The sequence below is a fragment of the Fringilla coelebs genome, assembly GCF_963513975.1.
Source record: "Fringilla coelebs genome assembly, chromosome: 9".
NCBI lineage: Eukaryota > Metazoa > Chordata > Aves > Passeriformes > Fringillidae > Fringilla > Fringilla coelebs.
This window is the reverse complement of record NC_140067.1, coordinates 16,777,204-16,801,128: the sequence shown is the minus strand read 5'-3', so window position 1 is coordinate 16,801,128 and position 23,925 is coordinate 16,777,204. Positions and strand designations below refer to the sequence as shown.

Sequence of the window (23,925 nt, the reverse complement as noted above, 5' to 3'; positions counted from 1 at the left end):
GTCCTAAGATGTTTCCAGTAGTCATTACTCATTCTGCAGAAACAGCATACAAGAAAATACAGATTTTTCAAAAACAAGTTCCATTAAACAATATGGAAAAATAAGTATAAATTTAAACAAATAATGAAAATAGTTTTGTTTGCAATTATCTGAATGTTTTAAAGGTTTGGATATAAATGTTTACCTGAGAACTGGTGAATACAGGTTTTTTGCCAAGTCTTCGGTCATCACCCTTGTCAAATGCAGCTGTAAAAGGAACAAACAGTTTCTTCTTTTGACAGGAAAGAAGGGGGACAGAAATCAAGCCAGCCTACTCAGTTAACATCATGTGAAATCAGAAAGCACTTCTTTGGGTCCTGATTTACTCTAGAAGGGCTACTTTTTGGTGACATAGCAAATGTTAAGTGGAAATACATGGTTTTATGTTTGGAACAAAAAATATGGGATCTACAATGACATCACATGGCCATAAGCAAGTTACTTAACTCTTCTGTTTCCCCATGTCCATAGTAAGACTTTTGTTTATTCAAGCTCAATTCATTTATAGCTAGCAGTGCACTGAGACCTTTAAAAGTGTACAAAATTTACAAAAAGATACCTTCAAATTTAGAGTACTAACAGCTTTTAAGCGTATTGTTAATTATAAGGTATTTATTTGTGCTCTATAAAGAAAAGATTTAGTACATTAAAGTAAATTATATTAGTTTTCAAAATTGGCAAAGCCAAAATACCTAAATGTACACAGTAAGGTCACAGTGCCTCTTTAGATAGCATGCAGCATAATGTCAGGAGAATTATCCCTGTGATTGTCATGTGGAGTTTTCAGGCAGTGAATGCCTTTTTTTCCATCTGATGTACTCTGGGAGGAAAGCAGTTTTCAACAAAGCTTTTGAATCAATTGCACTTGTAGAACACAAAAGGGATATTTATAGACACTGTACAGACCCAGAATCGATAGGTTTCATTTATGTCTGTATTCATATTTCAACTGGAAAAAAGGTTTTGCAAAAAATATATAAAAAATGTAGGCATTCAGTGCCTCATGTTCTGAGATACTACTATACATGGAAACATTTTTTGTATGTAAAATACAAAAATTCTCCTGAATTCTTGCTAAAGATACTAAAAATAATTTTTATTTAAGTCTCTAAAAATCACACAAAAGGTATGCTGAAAATGGCACCCCAGGGATCTAATCCTTTTTCTAGCAATGACTCTGCATATTAATACATACCAATATATTAAGACAAAATCCTTATAAACTTGTGCCTAAGAAAACACAAGACAGGCTGTAAATGAAAAACCCACAATATCATCTCTCTTATTTTGGCATTTTTTCTCTTCTATTATAGCCTTCTAAATCTATATAGGCTAGATTTCTAGGAGCAAAGCCACCACCAGAAGTCTTTAAGATGAAGGTTCATCTAAATTATCCTATATGCATTTCAGCTGAAGATTAAAATTTGTCTAGCAATATTGTAGGATTGCTTTGCCTGTAATTAAAACCAGATAATTCATGCAAACATTTCAGCCTTTTCATATATAAAATATATGCAGCTTTAGTCAGAATTTAACCTAAAACAAAATAATTTTTGATAATATGGAGTTTAAAAAATTAAGACACACCTTGATTTTAAATATTTTTTTCTATTGAAAGCACTAGTGTAAAGTAGCCAAAACATCATTCACAATAGGGACACAAGCATCTTAAAAGTAAACCACCCCAAATGAGAACAACCCACCCTTTTTTCTAAAGGCAACTCCTCCGCTTCTGAAGGATTTTATAATCAAGAAGAAATCTTATCCCTGTTCTACAGAGTAGTACGAGATATTACTTGACTACTCTCCTAAATCATGCTTAGAAAGACTGTCACTGCATCTTTCAGCATGTAATTGTAGAATAAAATTTGCATCTACCTCTAGGTATATAATTATGAAATTGCTACTAATGTCTTTAAGGATATAAAAATGTTCACATCTCCTTTGAATCAAAAGTGATTTGAATTCAGAGCAGTATTTAACATTCTTTTCTTTTACAACACTGTACTGTCAAAGCTAATATTAAACCAGAACCTGAACTCCATCATCAGTTCCACATCCTCAGAATACTCGTGTACTTCAAAACAAAGGAGCATTCAGAACAAAAACTCCTCTTTGCTGGAAGTGCTGTCTGTTAAAATGTTGAGAGCACAACATGCAGCTCCTTAGGGGCTCTCTGCAGCAGCACACACAAGATCACAATGCCAGGCAGCCCAGCAGCCCAGCTATCTGCATTTGCTCCCAGCGCACAGGATGAGCATTATGCAAGAGACGAGCAGTATTTATGCATCATGGAGAAAACGATAAAGGACAGAAATGGAGTTCAGGGAATGGATAATCTGCTTTGTGCAAATTTAATTCATCCACAGCTCTTATCGCCTTAAAAATGAGGCAGATCAGGTTTTTAATCCTACTGCAGTGTTTTTAGTAATTTGGAGTAGCTGTAAATAAGAATAGAATCCATCTACATGATGGTGGAGGGGTTCTATTATATATACTCCTAAAAAGAAAAGCAGGGAAGACTCTTCACAGAAAAAGACTTACTGATTCCCGTGTTTGAAACTACCTAAGCATGCCATCATGCTTCTATTCTAAAACACCACTTCAAAACACAAAGCACCACAAATTTTGTTTCAATTTGTATCAGGCTCCACAATTCCATCTGCAATGTACCCACTGAACAGATTGCTAAAAATTTCTAATGCCATTTGATGCCAGACATACCTGCTTGTATTTTCTGTTGATGGTCTGGCCTCATCAGCTTCCAGCCTTCTGTGTGACGAACAGCATAAAAAGACTGAACCAGGAAGACCCAGAGCTTATCACGCAGCGCCTGGATCTTGCACGTAAAACCCTGTGTTCAAGTAACAAATCAGCAGCTGGCGAGGGGCATATTGTCATAGCAACCAGTCATTATTCCTTTCAGAATCTACTTACTCCCTAAGCTAGATCAATGATGTCATCACTTATATTTTATAACGGTCTGGTAGATGGAGATGCTGTTTTTGAAGGATTATTGCCCACCACAGTGATTTTCTACAGTTTAAAACCTACAAATTACAGCACTAGTTAACACTACATTGCTTTCATTGCTCTTTTTTTTCTTTTTTTTAAAATGAATCCCATAATAGCTCTTCACTGTCAGCTGTGTCACAACAAGGTCAAATACTCCAGGGAAAAATAATGTATTTGATTAAATTTTCATTGCTTTGACCAAGTAAATTTATAATAGCAGCAGATTGCAGTAATTAATGTTTCATTTATTTTTTATTCTTTGTCATACTATTTATGAATTGTTCCCAGAATTAGCCAACCACAGCTTAAATGTCATTATTTAGATTGTGTGAATATACACGGTATGTTACACACATGGAGGCTGACTCCTCCACCCAATCCAAAAAACACACGCTGGATTAAGTGTCAGTCCTTGCTTTAGAGGACAGTTTTAAAAAAAAGCTTCACAAAAAGCAGGGGAAATATTTAGGAAGGAAGAGAATAAACTCTCTTCCCCTCTAAGTTTTAGGTAATGCAACATTTTGCTAAGTTTTTCTCTTATCAGAGAGAAAATTTAAAGCGGTAATAAAGATCAATAAGGCAGTGTTGCCCATAGGACATACATTTTCAGTAATACACAGGAATTTTTTTATTGCCAGGATGGGGTTTCTCTTTAAAGTAAACAAATGCCTACGTTTTCTGTACTTCCAAAAGGACCTTGGATTTATGCAGATGCTTTTCTGTCTGACCCCAGTTGCATGACTGAGCCATCTGAGCTCACACCATATCATCTGATTTGAACCATGGCATGAAACTGTACCAGAATAGTTTTTCTACAAGCACTGCACATTTAAGAACCTACCATTTCCTTCACATTTGCAGAGTCCAGCAACGTATCCACTGCTACAAGAAGAAAGCAGCTATTTTCATTATTAATTCTTTTTTCAATTGCATTGAAAATTAGTTCTAGGAGGTCAGGTTTGCTGCTCATTGCCTGTGCCTGAGGAAACAACAAAAGGCAGTCGTTTAAAACAAAAGCGTGTACTTTGTATGCAAAGCATTACTGAGCAGAGAGGATCTGCTATCAAGCTGTGCAGGAGGTATTCCAAAGCTGAGCATCTTCTTTTGTATCCATTCCACAACCCCACCCCTTCTCCAGGCCTCTAGCACATTATCCTGAGGCCTTGCTCGTTAATAGAAATTTTAGGGACAAGCACACTGTGATGAATTTACAGCCCCATGCAACTCTGGATCCAAAGGCAAATTGTTTTACCATTTCCCTCTTTATTTTTTTCACTCCTCTGTACATATTAAAAAACATATTTCACAGGAGAAACAAACTGGCTGGGTGACTAGGTAGGTTCTCACCAGAACCTGCAGCATTGCCACATTCCTGCTGCAACTGACCACAGAAATCAGCAGAAGTTTGAGTACACTGCTCACACATAATCTTGTAAATCTGGGCTGTTTTTCCAGGGGTCTGAAAGCTTTTTTTAAGCAACACAGAAACTGTCGCATTAAACCAATTGGAACTTTTGCTTAACTGAAGCACAACATCTGAATGCAGTGTGTATCAAAGCATTTACATGCTTTAAAACAAACCTGAAAAAACCCACCCCCAAAACTCTTAGTTTTGGTGGTTTTTTTCTTTTTTTCCATGGAATTGTAATTCAAAGCAAAAACTGAGACTGCTTTGGTAATTTAGCAGCTTGATCTTTCCAAAATGTGATATAATTCAATTTATTTGGAAGCATATAAGAACTTGAGGGCACTTTTACCTGCAACAAAACAGAGAAGCCTTCACTTTGTACTATGTGTAGGAAGTTTGCAACAATAAAGTTTACACATTCCTCGTGTAGCCGTGCTGCCAAAGCCACGGCTCTCTCTGTCCATTTCACTGGGGGCAGACTATTGATCAGCCGGTCACTCTCCATCAGACGGGAAGCAGCATTCTTGTGGTTCTTGAAACAGAAACAGAAATTAGCCTGTTGCCAAGCAATTACCTAAAGAATTGCTGATTGTAAAATAGCATCTGTTCAGTTACTGAGCTTTTACACAGGGATCCAATCATGTCATTATTTCCCTTATTTAAATCATTTTTGGGATTTATAATTCTTAACATTATATGTGCCTTTGAAACTACAGCAGAAATAGAAGTCTCTATTGATTCAGTTTTGCCTGAAGTTAGGTAGTACGGTTTTAAAGTTTTCAATAGCTTTTACTATATTTTTCCAATTGCGTCATTATGTACTGCAGTCCTGAAGAAAAAAAGGTGTCTTTGCTGAAGAAGCTGAATAGAGAAAAAGATCATAGATCACGGAAAGATTTAATAAATTCTTGAATAAAACTGCTAAGGTGAGGTTTTAGGTTGAATGTGGATGGCCTAGCACTTGGGATACAGAAAAAACTTCTTCATAATTATGAATCCTTTTGATTTAAAGGAATCAGACAACAAATATTTGCCTTCCCAGATGGAGTTTTAACTGAACTTACCCTCTTTGTTATCTATAGTTGATCAAAGAAAAGTAACTGTTATATTTCTAGCTACATTTCAAACATGCAAACAGATTGGCTGATATTTATTATCCTGGTCTGTGTCTTTGGTTCTTTAATGCATTGCATCAGCACAGTACCTGAGGGCAATTTCTACTGGCTAACACATTACTTAAAAAGAACTTGGAATTTATGGTTATCCACATTAGAATGGCCTGAAAGCTCTATTCAATGTGACCTAGCAGGACACTGATAAATTATGCAGTAACACTTGAAAAAGCAACAATTCAGAGAAATATCTGACACAAAAACCCTTACTACAAATTCAGATCAGAATCAAATTCGTCCTATGCAAGTTAGCAGGGAGTACCTTCTTTGTGCATATTATAGTTAAAAGATAAAATCTGACCATCGTTAAAAAATATTTTAAAAATTATTTTACTCATCTCTGGGCAAACTCAGTTTGCTTCTCTGCAGATCACATAAATTAAGAATTACATATATGCTCATGGTTTGATTTTGCTCCCACTGGACTCAATTACACGCTTTTTGAATTGTCTCAAATTCAACTCCTGCTCACAAGGCAGTAAGCATTTACTTCCATTAGACAATTCCAGTGAAATATAAAATGCCTTCATTGACTTTTAATTAAATCAGCACTTTGTAGAAGTGGTTCTAACTGAATTTTACTTCTCTTATTGTGTTTTTTTCCTAACCATTTTAAAGTAAAGTCCACTTTACTTATCTAAAAACTCAGTAAATTTCTTGCATGAAGTTGAGACACCAGGGATAGGCACACATAAAGCACCTGGACAGTGCTTTAAATGATACTCCCATTTTAATGTTTGTGTTCATCATTGTGGTTTCCCAGGGCTTTTCCCATCAACAATCTCCTTTTCTTTGCACCTGTTTTTTTCCTCTAAAGGGCCGTCACATTAACTAGGTTTTACATTTCTAGCATCAGTAAATTAAAGGATCAGCAGAGTTATACTGTTTAACTGGGTGTAACTGTTTAAAGTTTTACAGAAGAGAACTCTAGCAGCAGAGAAAAAGGACCTTAAATTGTACAGTAGTCCCTGCAAAATAAATGTCAGACCTTTTCTTCTTCATTCCTCAAGCATGCTTAAAGCGTATTTGCAGATTGTGAAAAACTCCCCCGGGAATTTCACAAGTTTTTGGAATGGGTGTCTTAAATGCTGAAAGGAATGCTCAACAGAACCATTCTCTGGGCAAAAGAGGCTTATGCTTTATCATTTTATCATTTAATTTTGTAACTCTAGATGCTTTCAAGACTTCAGTCCATAAAATACCAGTGAATCTTGCAAAGACACAGCAACACAAATTTTAAATCATTAATATGGGAACTAAAACCCACTTTAGTCCAAAATGCAAAAACCTTCCAGTGAAGCTGGGTATACAAAGGAGGCAGCACCAAGCACCACGGTGCCATGGCTGTTCTGCTAACTCTGGCAAGTTTGTGTATTTCAACACAAACTGTGACCACAGCATCTTTACTGACTGGAATAAGCAGAGGGGAAGGAAGACCTGAATATTTACCTTTAACTGTCCCAATAATGTTGCACAAGGGCCTAGAGAGGAATCTAGAACTGCGTCTACATGTGCTTATAGCTACAGTACACACCTGAGGTACTTTGGAGCTGGAGGTGGATGGTGGTTTAACTATGAACAGCTGTACATCAGAATGAACTGACCTGTATCTGAAATTGTTACTTAAAACTTCTCAAATTTTATACTATGTATGATACACATTGCTATGCGTATATTCTAGGAACAGCTCAGTATGCTGATATAATATAGAGGCAGAACACCCAACATCTTGAGATACTAGACATACTCTTGAGGTATTATGGCTGCCATCTTTATTCTGTTAGATTTATGCATTGTGGTAGAACTGTTCAGGTCTTATAACTGTGGATATTCTCAAGCTTCTCTTGATCACAGAATCACAGCTGAGCTGGAAGGATACTCTCACAGATCATCAAGCCCAACTCCTGGCCCAGCACAGCACCATCCCCCAGAGTCACACCTGTGCCTGAGAGCATTGTTCAAACACTTCTGGAGCTGCGCCAGGCTGGTGCCGTGACCACTGCCCTGGGGAGCCTGTCCCAGTGCCCAAACACCCTCTGGGGGAAGAACCTTTACCTAATACCCAACCGAGAGGCACATAGCTCTGCAATCTGTCAGTTTTTCAGGCTTTTGCCTGAATATGCAGTTGCAGCTGCTACTCCTAGCTGACCTGCGGGCCTCAGCACTTTAAGTTCTTCATCACAGAAATCCTGAAAAAAGCCAGTCCCAAGAAGGCTTCACAGTCCTTTCAGCAAGGGGTAGATCTTGGACAGAACCATTCAAGAGTGCAACTCTTGAACCAGGGCTGTGTTTGACAGTGCATGACCACACCAGAGCTATTTAGTCTGGGTAACACAGTAGCGCAGACACAGGGACAAGGACTTCAGTATAAGATATATGTCACATATTTAGTTGTTTAGTTGCTGTGAATGCTACCTCAACTAGTTAGATTACATTTTGTCTGTGACAATCCACGTTACAGTTACATACATAGACAGTCATGTTTGCCAGCAGCTCTACAGATTTACCTTTATTCCTACATACTTTTCATATATCTGTTGCAATTCAGTGTATTTACAGGCTGAGTACTTGACCACATTTCTGTTAACAGGTCTAGTTCATATCAGTTACCTTAAGTCAGCTCTAAGCATAGTTTTATACAGAATTACAACTAGAAAATAATTAAATTTAGGCAGGTCTAAATTGGAACAATGTAAGTGCATGCTACAAAAAATTAAAACTGAGCTTTGGGGGGACCAGTGTAGTATTGTTATCTGAGAAGTAAAAGATATGGATACTATACTGCTACTTAATTTTTGTAAAGTCAGCCTGCCTGTAAACAAATAGCTTGTGATCCCTGATAGCCAGTGACCACCTGAGGTCTGAAAAAAATAAAGTCAATTTTTCTAAATTAGAATACAGGCAAAGATGAAAAGGCAATCACAAATGATGTATGCCACCACGTAACACCGAAATTGATACAGTGATTTCCTGTTTCCCACTATGCAAATACATAATCAGAGAATGATAGGATGGCCTGGGTTGAAGGGGACCTTACAGGTCCCCTAATCACAGCCTCCTGGGATTTCCACTAGACCAGGCTTCTCAGATCCCCATCCAGTCTGGCCTTGAACACTTCCATAATGTTGCATTATGATGTCACAGTTGTGTTTCATAAACATATTTTCTATTATTATGGTGGACTTGGATGTGTGTCATGAAGCATAACAATGACATTTCACATCAAATTAGTTTTTAAACCTGTTATTTTAATTGGAAATTTTACAGAGTATAAATGTACTACAGATTCAAGAAACTGTATTTATTATGTCTTAAATTACATTGTACAGCTAAATAAGGAAAAAATTTACATTGCTCTATTTTTCTACAAAACACATTACTTACCAAAGAGTTAATCAACATAACAAGACAATTGTTCTGAAGTTCAGTAGGTAAACTGGCAAAGCTTTTCTCTGAAAAACATCTTGCAAAATGTTTTCCTACCCATCTGTTGAAAAGAGAGCCATTCTTAGGTAAGGAAGATGAAAAATGTTCTATCTTCACTTGTTAGTATAAGTGATACCTCTAAAGTATTGTGAAGAAAAAACATTTAAAATGTAGACATTTCATATGCCAAAATAAACCCTATCTTGCAAAATAAAATAATTTCAACAGAAAGCAGATAAAAATAATTTTATTTTATTTTACTTACTTCATGCAAGCAGCATATAGGTTTTCCACTCCCAATGAATGAGCAATAGCCATGCATTCTAGTACAGGTTGTTGTTTGCCAGGAACAGGCTAGAGTTGTTAGAAAATTATTACAGTTATTGTACATTTGCTTTACAGAAACCATACAGAAGTACAAAATCTTCAGTTCAGAGATTCAGAAGGAAGGTCAGCTGCCATGGTATTTAAGTTTGTTTGCCTTTATGCAGTCGTCTATTTCCACATGTCAGTAAAGCAGGGTTCAGCCTCATGAGCCTAATGTGTGGGTCGATTCTAAGCAGGTATTTGTTTTTAAACCAATTTTAATTGAACAGACTTTTTTTTCTAAATATATGTCCATGAAACATGATATGCAAATATATAGCATTTCTACATGCCCACCAAGGACAGTTACATTTACAACAGCACATATTAAACTACACTGAGTGTAATTTAGTACATTGAGTTAATCATGTGGAATACTGCTTTTAATCAGCTGGGGTTTCTAAGTGTCTATAAAAAGGTGATGATATCACAGGCCTTACTCCCACCATCTATCCCAGATTCACACCTGAGAACAGGGACTGTTGACTTCAGCCAGCACCTTGATCATGTCGTTCTTACATATTTTGTCACCATGATTTAGTGTTAAGCAATAGATTTGAAATTCTCAGGCTCTGTAGCTCACCAAGGAGCATGAGAAGTGACATACCTTTTGGAAAAAATTGCAGTAATCTCTTTTCAAAATGTAGATAACTACTTCTTTAAGTCCATCCAGCCCATACATGTCTGCAATGCCCAACATGTGACTGAAAAGAAAGCAGTAGTGACAGGAATCAAAAATCCTTGTGATATGTGCATTTTCCTTACAGGACAATTTATATGCTACCTTTACCTCTTGGTTCAGTCAGAACTTACTGCAGAAGGAGACTGATAACCAAGTGTAACACTTGCCAAAGAATAATCTTCAAAGCAGAAACAGATACTGACCTAATAACCTCCTAGCCATCGAGTTCAGCCTGTATAAAAACGGGCCTCAGTCACTAGCTGAGACCTGTTTAGAAGACTCTCAGTCCCTCTATTTAAGGATAGCGAATGAAAATAAATGTTGGTGCCAGCAAAGATCTGGAAGTTTGTAGGATTTTTCCCAAAGATTACATAAAATGTTATTGATGACATTCATAAAAAGCAGAGTGAGCAAACTATTAATTATTTTATATAATAATTGATACCATACCATAATTTTACTTTCTATATCAATTAATTAGCTAAACATTGATATTGGGACACATAATAAACAATTCCATATTTTTAGGAAATGGTAGCATTTTAATGTTTAGTGGCAAGGGTTCATCACCTACTATATAAACGGTTTCAGAGAATAATTCACAATTTTCAGATTTCACTTCACTAATACAGGATTATGTAGAAAACTGTGATTAAAAACGATCCCGAAAGAAAATGCCAACATTTACATTAGTTCCTGTATATCATCTTTCATGGATCTAAGACGAACTAATTCACCTTTTCATCATCTTGTGTGATTATTCAAAAATAAATTAAAAATATTAACTGTTATATATTATCACACATTGTATATATATTGTATGAAAACTAAAAGGAGGGTACAGCCTAATCGGGAATTTTTTTGGTATAAAACATTATCCTGTTTTTCACTCTCCTCATACAGTATTCCAAAACCAGCTGGCACAACTTTTCCAGTAGCTGTCAAATAAATAAGATTTCTTCAACAGCATTTTTTTTTTGAGTCTACCTTTTGATTTTTCATTGAGAAAATATAGAACAAGCAAACAAGCACTAACTAAAGTTAAGAAGTAATAATAAAATTTGACATATACCCAACATCAACTTCATCTGGGAAGTCCAAAATAGCTCCATATATAAAATGCAAGACAACATTCATTTCTGCATGGCTTATGCTGCAAAAAAGAATGAAAAAATACAAATAAAGACGCGCCCATAATAAAATGCATCACATTTCTTAGCCAAAGGAAGTTGGCAAAAAGCTGATACATCATCCAGCTGCTCTGTGAATGGAAGGCAAATGATCAGATAAAATTAAAGCAATAAGATTTTGCAATACAGAAGTATCTAAATGGACTCCACTTGGGGTGAATTTAGCTATTCAATAGATTTGCTGAAACTTTCTAACACTTCGGATATTTAAAAATAAGCAATAAGCACACTAATACTAATAACTATATTATTTACACTGGTAATCTAGAAGGATTTTTTCATCATTGCCAAGCTCTTTACCAGCAATAAGTCAGCTATTAAGTAACTATATATTTTAAAACTGTTTTATTATAATTACTCTCTCTATTTTATTATATATTTTTGTTCGTGCAACACTAAAAGATATATTTAGTAGTTTTATTACAATGCTAAGTAGAAATGTTCCTCAGAATATTTAGTATTTATTCAGATTAAAAAGCTGGCAGACCTACACAGCAGTGTTTGCATCCTTTCAAAGTCCCAGCATCTTAATGCAGAAAGGCACAGACTGCCTCAATGGTGGACATGACCTGAACAACACTTGCTTGTACTTGTGACTTGTGCACATACACTATTGTGTGCAGTCTTCAGGACCCACAAGTGCTGTGTGCATTGGTGTAAATGGAATATTCATGCAGAGCTAAGACCCTTTAAAACGTCAGACAGGTTGAAGCAATTGACATGGGTGACTAAAAGCTAAAGGAAAAGAACCCAGCACTGCAACATGCAAAGAAGCAAAATCAGCACAGCTGTCTCCCTGTATAGCAGTACACACAACAGCCATAAAGGCAGCGAGGAGGAGTTTCCCCACAGCCTTGACAGCTGTTACCTTAAGCAGACTTTTCATTATTTCAGAGTAAGCCATATGTACTTAATTTATAAGTGTTGTAGAAAACAGCACAGAAACCAGCACTAAGCAGAAAAGTGAACTGGAAAAGGTAAAATTATGCAAAAATATTTCTGCAAAACAATATGACTCCTAATAACAGAAATTATGAGACATTGGCATGAGAGCAGTTTCATATAAGAATTCAGTACTTCTCAGAGAATGCCTCTACTGAAAAACGAGGATAAAATTTCTTAACCACAGAGAAATCAATTACAGAGATGTAAGTGTAAACACCAGGGTAATTGGTGACTATCAGCCTTTAAAACACAATAAATACTAAGGAATAAATTAAATTGCAAATATATTGTTTTTTAAGGATTTGGAAGTTATAACCAAATTAACAGATAACGATGTTGCAGCAGCATTATTACACTGACAGGAAACTAAAATGCACATTTAAGAAAGTATCACTAGGCAAAGAGATTTTATATTAACACAAAGCAGTTACATTTTGCAGCACTGTAAGGTACACAGTTCTTTCTGCAGAAAAGTGAGTTGGCAAATATCATGCCTGAAAAAAAAGCTAACATGTACATGGATCAGTACTCCTTTGCTTTTAAAGGAAATTGAATGTATTTCAATAGTTTTCTGATACTGAAAAGAACGAACCTAACTACTGGAAAGAACAGTCCCCAGCTTATCTATGAAGTCTTAAGTATTCATCCTACAGTGACAGTTTCATTATTCTCACGCAGAAAGCCAAGGTAAACAAGCCCACTAGATAAAATTGCTTTAGTGTATGCTGCTGAAATATCACAATTAAACACTATTTAAGAAATTTTATCTTTACATTGTAAATATACTTATTGTACAAATAAGTATGAAAATTATATTGTTCAGACAGTATTTTTCATGACATTGTACAACAAGAAGTGAAAGAAAAGAATTCTCGAGTAGATTGTAAATATTAAAACATACTCTACATAAAAGGATTAGCGCCCTTCTGCTGATGAAAAAGACTTTTCCAAATCATCTGACAATATTAACAAATATACTACACACAGAGTTTCATCCTGAAGTCAAAGCAGTACTCAGGAAATGTATCAGGCTGGAGAAAAATGTCAAGGCATATTAATCTTCAGCGCTCTGTACACAGCACAGTTGTTACATATTTGCAGCGATTGTAAATTGCCTTTCTTTGCTCCCACACCACTTGCAGAGACAACACTTACCCTTGAAGAGTGATGTGCTCTTGAGAGCTCTCAGCCCAACTTCCACTCAGCATAGCAGCAAAGTAACTAGATCTGGCACATAAAATGGCCCTGAGAGAGAAAAAGTAAACATTATTCCACTACATACAAATGTTCATGATGAGACTCTTTGATAACATTGACTTAAATCTTTGCCCTTTATGCATTAAGGTGTCAGCTGTGTACTGCATGCCTTTTCTCCCAGTATGTTTGGAATTTCAAAATACAGATAAAACCAAACAGTACTCTATAAATTTTTCAGTTAAAGCTTGTTTTTGGCATGACTTTGAAATTCACACAGAGGAAATCTATTACCACAAGCATCTTCCTTTTATATAAAATTTCACATTTATTTCTCCTGTTTTATTTACCAAGTTAGAGTAAATAGCAGTTATTAAATAAAGTAAATCAATAGTTTATACAGCCCCATTATAAATAATTATATCCTGAACATCTTAAATTTTTCTTATATTACAAAATATGTATTTATCAAAAGACTAAGTATGTAATATCTTGTATTCAGAATTTTCTACCCACCAAAAGTCAAACAAAACTTGCTATTAGCACATGCTGGGACAATAAGATGTGTTTTTACAACAAGAGCTGTCAGCTACTTCTGTTTACACTTACTGCCCGTCTATATTTAAAAGGCATATAACTGGCCATAACGGGGCTAATTCAGTTTACTACTACATCCATAAAAGAGTATAAAGAAACCCCAGAGCTGCAGTCTGTCTAGCTCAGTATCTCTATCAGTATCAGTCTTCAAAATATCAGGTATGAAGACCTTTACAACAGACTCTGCAGGTGGAAGTGCAGTGGCAGAGAGGAAGACAAGATAGTGAATTAAAACTGCTTTGTGATTTCAGTTTTCTAGATCCACACCAGTTACAGCGTTAGCCTTTATGTATCTTATCTGGCTTACTACAGCCACCGATAATATTCTCATACATAGAATTTTTTCATTACACTTTTTAAGCCTCCTGTTATTTCTAAAATTGGCTTATGTCATGTATTTCCTGTGGCCGAAAAAGCAAAACGTTATACTAGGCTTGAGAATCCTTTCTGTTACATGTATTTGTCTCTTAAAATGTTTCTGAGCACTCTCATTTTGCGTAGGAAGAAGCATGAAGAATACTATTTATGGTCTCTTTTACAGTCATTTTATATTCTGTATTCTCTCATCTCTCCTCCCTCCTCCTGCTTCAGAAGTCTCAATACTTTAAATTAGAAACTTCTCGCACATTCCTCCTGTGAGTCATCCAGCAAAAATAATAACAACAAAGCTTTTACTGAATGCTTCATATCTTAGTGAATACATCCACATGTAATGGGAATTACATCCTAACCTGAAGTGCATGAAATTATGGGTGCACACACAATCTTTTTTTTATAAGATACAATAACACAGTATCATAGAGATATGGAATATACTTATCTCCAGTTTTTTATTCTGTTAGAAATAAATTTTAGTAATGAACAGTGATCAGTCAACTTCAGGGGCATAGCTAGAGTGGGTATTTCAAAGACTCATTTTAGGTAAGATAGGTACTCAGCAGAATATGGACAAATATGCAGTACCAAATTTAAATTTTATCAGCATATATTTATAAAGTATAGGGAGATATCAAATTATTTTGAAATAATTTTTTCTGTGCTTTCCTACAGTGATGGTTGTTGCCAGTTTTATTACCAACCCACTCTGACTTGCTTCATGCAGAGCTCTGTAAGAGTGCAACACTAGGAAGACATAAACCAGCAACACTGAAGTCTATTGGAAGTTCACAGGACTTAATGAGAAAGTAAGGAATACTGACACAAGTGGTGGGTGACTCTGGGGGCCTAGCCTGTCTCCTGTTTGAGAACTTAAAAAAAAACTCTTACAGTAAGTAAATCATTCTGGTGCTTTCACCACAATGATACTGAAAGTTCCATTGCCCTTATTAACTCCTACTGTTCACATGACCCAGTGCTAAAACAAGCTCAAGTCCTGTGCCTGTTTCAGAACATCCTTGTTTTCTCTATGATTTACTGCTGTATCTTTTGATGCTAGTTAAACTAGATACATAGCTCCAGGCAGTAAGTGGCCTAAATTAAAGAAGCTCCGCTGATAGAAGCTCTTTGTTGCACTATTTTTCCTGCATTAAAGCATTTGTTTTTCAAACTTATGTATCTGAAAACATATAATGTAGACCAGAAGAAACAAACATTCTTTACTACACTTAATTGTGAAAATGTAGCATATATCCAAATACCCACACAACTGTGAAATACCTTCTCTAAAGATACTGTAATGTCAGTAACAAACTGTCCCCCCCAGTTTTGTGTTGAAAAGTAATAGAGGGTTTTTATAGGCCCTCTCAGTTACTTAATATACTCAAAAGGAACAAAATACAGGCTGTCTAGTTTGCTATTTCAAATGCAAACAGACTTAGATCAAAGGTACAAGGAATGGTACTGACACTTTAATTTCCTTTCCCAAGCCACAGAAGTACAAAAAGCCAAAGTTCTTAAACGGTCTTGGACTTTTGCTCTAGGAAAGGCTCCTGACAATCTTTACATCTAGATAAGTGAAGTAATGAAAGTAAAACTAGATTTTGTATGCACAGATTCTGAAGAGCCAAAAGAAAAACTACTACTCCAGAAATTTTCTGCCTATATGGAAATTTTATTCAGCATTAGTAACTGAATAGTTTATTAGTAGATTTTTGTTTTCTTTACAGATCACCTATTTTTTAAATTATTTTGTATTTCATATACATATATATATATACACACACATATATATATACACACACATACATACATATACACACACACACATATACACACACACACATATACACACATATATATACATATACATATATATATATATATATATATATATATTTAGGGAAAAAAAATCTACAAGTATTTCCATGAGTATATCCTCAATATATGAGATTACAGTGGCAATCTTACAAGTGCTGAAAGCGCAGTTGTTTTCAAAATAGTTGCTGTTGATGATAAATTATATTCATTAGTATCAAAGTACAGCCCCTCCACACGTAAGACCTAAAAGCTGTAATGGTTCACAGCTAGAGAACAGCACCAGCAATAACTTCCTATAGATAACAGTAACAGCAGCATTTTATACCAGATGTTTTTCAATCAATAACTTTTTACTGTAAATACTTATATACCTGTGAGCTTGAAAATGTTTGCCTTCTATGCAAATATAAATATCTGGACAACAGCACTTCTTGTAGAGCATCAATAAATCTTCTCCTAACACAGATGCAGTTTCTACTTTGGAATTACCTGCATATAGGGAGAAAAAGCTGTTTTCACTTTGTAAGGTGTACAAGAGACTATTGACAGTGCACAGACAAAATAATTGAAAAGAATCTGACATAATTAAATTGTTTATTATTGCATATTCAAACTTTTCCTTGAAAAGTTTTCCAAACATCTCCTTTTACTTCTTATTTTGACTTATCAGAAACTTGACCAATGCTCCCTATTTGGTATCTACGGAAGAGCTACAGTTACTCTTTTGTAAGATTATGCACCCAGTTCATTCTTTTCTGCAGAGGTTTGGCACCTCCGCACTGAAGAAGAGCAGCCTCTGAGGAAGTTTGGGGAGATGCAGTGCCAAAGGTCCCACCTGAACAGATGTGCTGCTTGAGCCCTGTCACTGACACAGCTGTAGCAGCCAGCACCTCTGGGGAAGATGCAGTTAAACACTTCCTTGTATGATTTCATTCAGAGCTGTAGTATGGAAGATTCTGAAAGGTTCCAGAACTCTCCTAAAACAGCAGTGGAACTAGTGCAATTTGCTAGGAAAGGAAAACAAGGGAGATACTCTGCTGCGTGGAAGTCCCACATGGTGAAGAGTAGAGCTCACTGTTTTCCAGGGAAAAGACAGGACATGGTGATGACCATGCCTGATGCCTGGCAATTCCAGATTTATTACACCACACACAGCCTGGGAACTGTGCCTACCTAACTTCTGCAGCAATTCATTTCTTCAAAGTGTGAGATCACGAGGTAGGCCATAGAAAAGAATATCCATGACAGCTGTGCTGTAACAATAGTTTTAATTTTGCCTGCATTTTTACAACTGTAGAAATATTTGAACAATTATTTAAAAGACAAAAAGAGGAAAAAAAATACAATTCCAAACCTACCTGCAGCAGCTTTGTCGCTTTCTGCATCAATGACTGCTTCTGGAATGTCTTCCTCAGTACCAAACAAACAAACAATTCCTTTCTGCACAGCTCCACTTGGAGTATTCTGATCAACTGGTGCTCTTTTGCTTTGTCCAAGACAATTTACATTTTTTTGAGTGTTGTGAAGAGTAGTAGTGTTGCTTTCTTGTATTATCCTCATAAACAGCTCCTCAATTTCTTTAAGATTTACATCAGATGAATACAGAACCCTAGAATATGACACTAATTTTTACTCTCGTGATTTTTCAATTGAAGAAAACAAATAAAAAATTACATTTTTAAATCTAACAAAATTCATGACCAGAAAACAAAGAGTTAGACTCTCTTGTGCTTAAAAAACCCAACGTTTATAAAAATGTATCTCTGGAAAACTTATTACTGCAAATGCTTGAAAAGCATAAACAAGCACCACAAAATACCAAAACCTTCTAACATCAAGATTACAGTAAAAAATCATAAAAAATGTATAGAAATATAAATGAATTGGAGAAATAAATTTTAATTTCAAAGGAAGCACTTAAAGCACAAAAATTTGCAGTTAAGATTACCCAAGAACTTTCACTTTGCCTATCTAGTAATTCCAGCTTCCCACTTTCCCATCTGTTTCACCAGCTTATTTTTGGCTCAAGATCTGGAAAGGCTAACAAAGCCTGCAGTCTGTGACTGCAAAGATCTCACATTTATAGAAACATTATGCACTCCAGCACAGACAACATGTCTTATCCTTGGTTTCATACCATCTAGATGAAGTTAACAAAGTTTAACAGAATAGCTACAGTTCCTTTGGATGTAGCAGAAATATCCAGAGATCCGCTTTAGTCACTCACTCTGTGGCAAAAAGGCTTTTTTGTTAATACTCAGAGAACAGCAATTTAAGTGTGTTATTTGAACACTGTACTCTGACGGGGCAGAGAAAACATACAAAGAAATCATCTTCCTTCTTGAGTCCTGTATTTAAAGGATTGAGATAGGTAGTATTTTTTTTGTCTATGTGATACAGGTCCTCACCAGGAGAGAGGAAGAAGAAACAAGAATGTAGGGAATAAGAATGTTAGGATTTTGTTAAATTTTGAAAGCATGCATGAGGAAAGGATGCAACAGGAACAATAAGATTTCACATGGAAAGAGTAAAATCAGTGGATCTTTTTCACATGTGATTTTAAGGTTGTTGTGTGTCTATGTGCTTTCAGAACTCCTAACATATGAACTGACCCCTCTATTGCTTTTCAGATTTAAAGTGCTTTCCAACCTACCATAATAATAGCATAAGGGAAAGACAAGTAAAAACATCTGTACTGCTGATTCCCTTATGCCTTAATGCAGGGTAAAGAACAGTTTTGCCAAAAACATCCACCTGCAAGTGCCACAAAAAGCCCTTTTTGCAGCTGATTTGTTTTCAAGTTCCATGAATGAGCCATTTAGAGAAGATACTCCTTGCATGGTAAGGTACACCACATCAATAGGCACAAGTGATAAAAGGATAAATGGGAAAGACCGTATCAGAACAGTGTGTATAAACCACAAAATTCCAACATGTGAGGCAGGCTATTCTTCTGAAATAAAATGGTCAGCAACCATAGCCTGCTAGGGGCAATACACAAGCATAGATATTAACGGTAGGATTGCTAAGGTGTAAACAGAAAGGAATTCAGTACACATAAGCATAACTCAGGTTTGTTTCCTCCAAAACAGCCCTTATCCAATGGGGACTATGACAATCCAGCAATTGGGAAAAATAAACTCATAAGACAATTTATTTAGAGAAGTATTTATCTTTTTCACTACTTTATAATCCAGTGTTATCCAATGGAACTCTAACTGGGAACTGTATTTAAAGAACAAATATTCACAAACATTCTATTTGGCATAACTTGTTCATGAAAACCTCACATGCAAGAGAATATCATGCTGGAAATAGTGCTAATCCACCACTTCTCTAGTGTCAGTATGATGCTGTGTAATTTTAACAGGTACCCCACCTTACGGCTTGAGGTTTTTTCCCCTGTACACAGAAAAGAGTCTGATAGACATGAACAACACTGAGTTTGCAAGAGGAGTGGCTAGGTGGCAGATGAAACAGGAACAATGGTACAGGGTGTCTGTTGTATTCATAGCAGTTACTATAGCAGAAGATTTTTTTAAACAAAGGAAAGGTGTGCATACATAGAGTCTACATGCTGTCTAGAGTTTACCTTCTAAAAGGTTTCTGCCTGCACTTAAACAAGATGTAGCATCCTTGTCCTGCCTGATATAGAATTCTACAAGGATAACATGGTCGAAGGCTTGGCTGGTCTTTAAATCAACTGCTGGTATTGCAAACTAACCCCTGTGGCAGCAACTGTCACAATGACAATCATATTCCTTTGTATTTGATTCACTGTATTTGTATTTATTGCTTTTTAACTGGATCTCACTGTCATTAGGTCCTTCTCTGTCCTTGCTTGTATCAGACCCTCTAATAGAAATAATTAGAGACAATAGCTGGATTTTTATTGCTAAAGCAGTATTTTGTCCAACTGAAAAAGAAAATAAAAAGCAGTTTGCCTCTCAGCAGGCAAGACAGTAATGATCTCATGATCTGTGACAGACAGCCACCTTTCAGGGATGCTGAGTTTCTCTTCTTGAGGCACACTGCAGAACCCTGCCTAGGCAGGCATCTCCAGCCATCAATGTACTTGCAACTGTTGATATTTTTCTAGCTGTGTCCTGAAGAATGACAGAAGGGCTATTGGAGAGCAGAGTCAATATTACAGCCATTTCACCAGGGACAAACGTAGCATGCGTAGTGTCTACAGTATGGATGCTGCACATCTGGGGACCAGAAGTTTCTTCCTGGTGTCATTAGATAATGCACGTGTACAGAGGGAAACGAAGCACTGCTTAGTTGCTCATCTACTTTGTGCTGAGGCTATGCAGAAAGATAAGCATGAAGTTTACTATGTCCTGTCTCCTGCTCAAAAGAAGAGCGAAGAGGAGCTGCACGGCCTTCAGCACACAAGTGAAACGTAGCCCACTTCAACTCTCCTGATGAAGGGAGACAGAGGCCCACAGGAAGTGTGCCTCACTGAGAGGCACATAGCTCGTGAGAAAATAAAGTTCCCAAATCCCCATGGAAAGATGAGTTTTACTTGGGAAAATAAAAGCAAAGCTGAATACAAACAGGAAAACAGGAAAAGGAATGAGATTTTGTTATAGCTTTGATGAACTCTGCAATACTATTACTAGTATTTGCTTCTCCATATACACAAGAAACCAGAACTTTTGTAGAAGACAATAACTTTCTCTCAGAAGCTCAGCTGCAGCTACAGGTCTCTGTTACAACTCATCATGGCAGCTTACATGCTCCAAGAACTAGGCTGGCTTCCAGTAAAACTAAAGCTCTAATTTAAGGCACTGTTTTGCACTTACAAAGATCTAATTAACTGGCATCTTAACAGTAAGAAACCACTCAGATTCAACAGCTACTGGTACTACTTGATCACCTGAACAATGGATTAGGCTTTTTTCAACCAATCCTTTCTTTGGTCCAAATGAGTTCAAACTTCAGTGCAAGCACTGTAAGCATCAATCTCCACAGAATATGCTAGGTTAGAGGACTCAAAAGGTGAAATATCAAACAGCACCGAAAACTAAGTTAAGAAAAAGCAATTATCTTGCAAAGCACAGTTCATACACAGCTTAGAACATATGGGGAGGTTCATTTGAAGATTCTAAACTCACTGTGAAAAGACACAAGGTTTACAATTAGTTGAGCTTAAAGGTGTTTTCCAATACCATGCTTTTTGGAGAACATGCAGATCTTCCTTGCCTTATAGCAAACCCAGACAAAACTGAAAGCAAGTATCAGTGACATATTAAGTGCTTAGCATTAGGAATACAAGCCCCTCATATAACAGTATATAAATAATTATTCAGAATAATTGTTTCAAAATTAATTTCATTTTTTTAGAAATTGCATTATCATACTTCATGAAATTCTTCTGTAACACCACTTAGATGAATGTGAAAAAAATTAATGATAACACAGTAACAATGAAATCAGGAAAAATACAAGACAAAACCCATGCTGTGTTGTTTCTTACCACTTGTTTTGCTAATGCTCCTGCCAGGCTGGGGCAATTACCCAACAAATGCCGGTAATCAACCTTCTCTCCTACAAGGATTCTATGTTTCAGATATTACACTGGGCTCAGAAAGTTTTCTTTCATAATTAGGTTGTGTTTCAGGGACTAAACTTTAAAACTGCAACACTATCCCATTGCTGTTGGCAACAATCCCAGGAGCCTGCAAGTACCTACATTTTCTAGGCACATCCTGAATTCACGTGAAATCCCGGAATGATTTCTTTCTACCACTTTGCTCCTGCTGCATTCCTGTAAGTGCCGATCGGCTCTAACACCAACTCTTTTTTAGGGAAAGTAGGTGGCAACACCAGACCTTTGTTAGAGAAAAGCAGTTCTTTGAAAAAAGGATTAGAGGAACTTACAAGAAGGAGGATTGCAAGGTCTGGTGGCAGCACCAGCCAACACCCCTCATGTAACTCACCTAAGGTTTGGAGCAAGACATGAGAGAGATTGCATATGTGGCAACGGGAAAATAGCTGGCAGTGCAAAAACATGCTGGCCCTTGCACTAGTCCCTGGGGAGCAGCCAGCCCACACACCTCCCTCTGGGATCCCAGTTTGTGTCAAAGCTGTGCTGTGTTTGGCCTAGCCCATGGTTCACTAGGACTTGAGAGATGAGTTTCAAACTTAATGCATTTTCATCCAACTTGCTGAAGTTCTCCTAAATTCCTATATCCATAACTTTTTCAAATATGAGCTGAGAGTTGGTTCTATTTGCTGCTTTCATCTGGGAATCTTGCTAAAAAGGGTTTTAGCAGGCACTGAGAATCTCAAAGGATTTTTGCTGTTTTTTTTACTTTTTCTATTACAAGTTCTTTATATACAACAAAAAAGCACGCTAAGGTGGAGAGTAGAGACATGTGCTATCAGCAGAAGGGCAAAGGCAGAGGAAAAGAGGAAGAAGTTACAGAAAAGTCCTCTGCAAACTGCAGGAAGGCTGCGAGAGTACTGCCTTGCATTGGAAAAGTTTTAAAACAGGTGTTGGCACTGGGAGAAAAAGAAGAGGCAGGACACAGGAGCGGTGATGCCGAGGCCAGCCCATCAATCCTGCCGCGGCCGCGCACTCACCGCAGGAATTCCCGTAACTCCGCGGGTTCCAGGCCGTGCAGCTGCAGCTGTCCCCCCGCCAGACGTTCGCAGACCAGCGGCGCCCGCGCCAGCAGCACCGCCCGGTGCACCCGCACCTCCTCGTCGCCGACTTGGAAGGTCACGTCGGAGTGGGTCCCCTCCGCCAGCAGCCTGCGGGACGGCACCGTTACCGCGTGTCCCCGCCCCGCCCGGCGCCGCCCCGGCTCGGCCGCCGCCCCGCGCCCACCTGTCAAGGTCCTGCCGGAGCTGCTCGGCCAGCGCCTCCTTCAGCCGCTGCCGCTCCGTCGCAGCCGGGCCGGGGCCCTTCGGCGCTGCGCCACCGCCGCAGCGCGCCATGTGCCGGCCGCCACTCTGCCTCGCGCCCGGCACGGCGACAGACACCGGGGCGGAACTGGCAGTCGGTGCCTCGGCGGCGGGCCGCCGCCCTCACGGACAGCACCGGGACGGCGCTCGGGGCGCGAGCAGTAACCGGCCCCGGAGCGGGAGCGCCGCGGGACCCGCGCCGTGCGGGACGCGGCTCCTTCCCCGCGCCGCTCGTGGGGTGGGGCCAGCAGAGGCCTCCGCCAATGAGAGCCGGGGGTGCTGGCCTGGCCCCGCCCCCAGCAGGGAACCTGGGGGGAGGGTGGGGCCTCCCCGATGGGGGCGGTGCCTCAGCCGGCCGACGGCGGGTGCTGCCGGGAGTGCGCCCCCTACCGGCTGCTGCTCCGCCCTGCACACGAGGGCCGTTCCCTCACACGAGAGCAGCTCCCGCACTCGAGGGCCGTTCCCTCACACGAGAGCAGTTCCCGCACTCGAGGGCCGTTCCCTCACACGAGAGCAGTTCCCGCACTCGAGGGCCGCTCCCGCACTCGAGGGCCGTTCCCGCCGCGTCCCCCGAGCGCAGCGCCCTCGTGTGAGGGGCCCGGCGTTCCGCGGCCGCCCCTGCCGTGTGCACCTGCCGCGGGGAAGGAAGCAGGGCGGGCTGCGGCTTCCGTGCAGCCGGTGCTCTGCAGGAAAATCCCTACTCCCCAGCACTGTCTGTCTTGCCAAAGCAAAACTGCTGCACAAGCGATAGAAGTCTCTCTGTGCCACCTCCTGAGACGA

At 38.3% G+C, this 23,925-nt stretch overlaps 1 protein-coding gene across 1 annotated transcript in view; it reads right to left on the bottom strand.

The window, feature by feature from the left end:
* BTBD8 (BTB domain containing 8) overlaps positions 1-23,329 on the bottom strand; it is a gene marked incomplete at its 3' end in the record, with an annotated part of 30,779 nt that extends 7,450 nt beyond the window's left edge. The window contains exons 1-13 of the mRNA XM_084211012.1: positions 23,069-23,329; positions 22,822-22,992; positions 17,589-17,839; positions 16,602-16,719; positions 13,399-13,488; positions 11,181-11,261; positions 10,034-10,130; positions 9,326-9,414; positions 9,019-9,121; positions 4,812-4,994; positions 3,896-4,033; positions 2,764-2,893; positions 185-246 (exon numbers count right to left, since the gene is read on the bottom strand). Of these exons, the coding sequence (XP_084067138.1) occupies positions 185-246; positions 2,764-2,893; positions 3,896-4,033; positions 4,812-4,994; positions 9,019-9,121; positions 9,326-9,414; positions 10,034-10,130; positions 11,181-11,261; positions 13,399-13,488; positions 16,602-16,719; positions 17,589-17,839; positions 22,822-22,992; positions 23,069-23,178 (1,623 nt within the window). The 5' untranslated portion in view covers positions 23,179-23,329. The remainder of the gene's footprint in view (positions 1-184; positions 247-2,763; positions 2,894-3,895; positions 4,034-4,811; positions 4,995-9,018; positions 9,122-9,325; positions 9,415-10,033; positions 10,131-11,180; positions 11,262-13,398; positions 13,489-16,601; positions 16,720-17,588; positions 17,840-22,821; positions 22,993-23,068) is intronic.
* Positions 23,330-23,925: the final 596 nt, after the last annotated feature.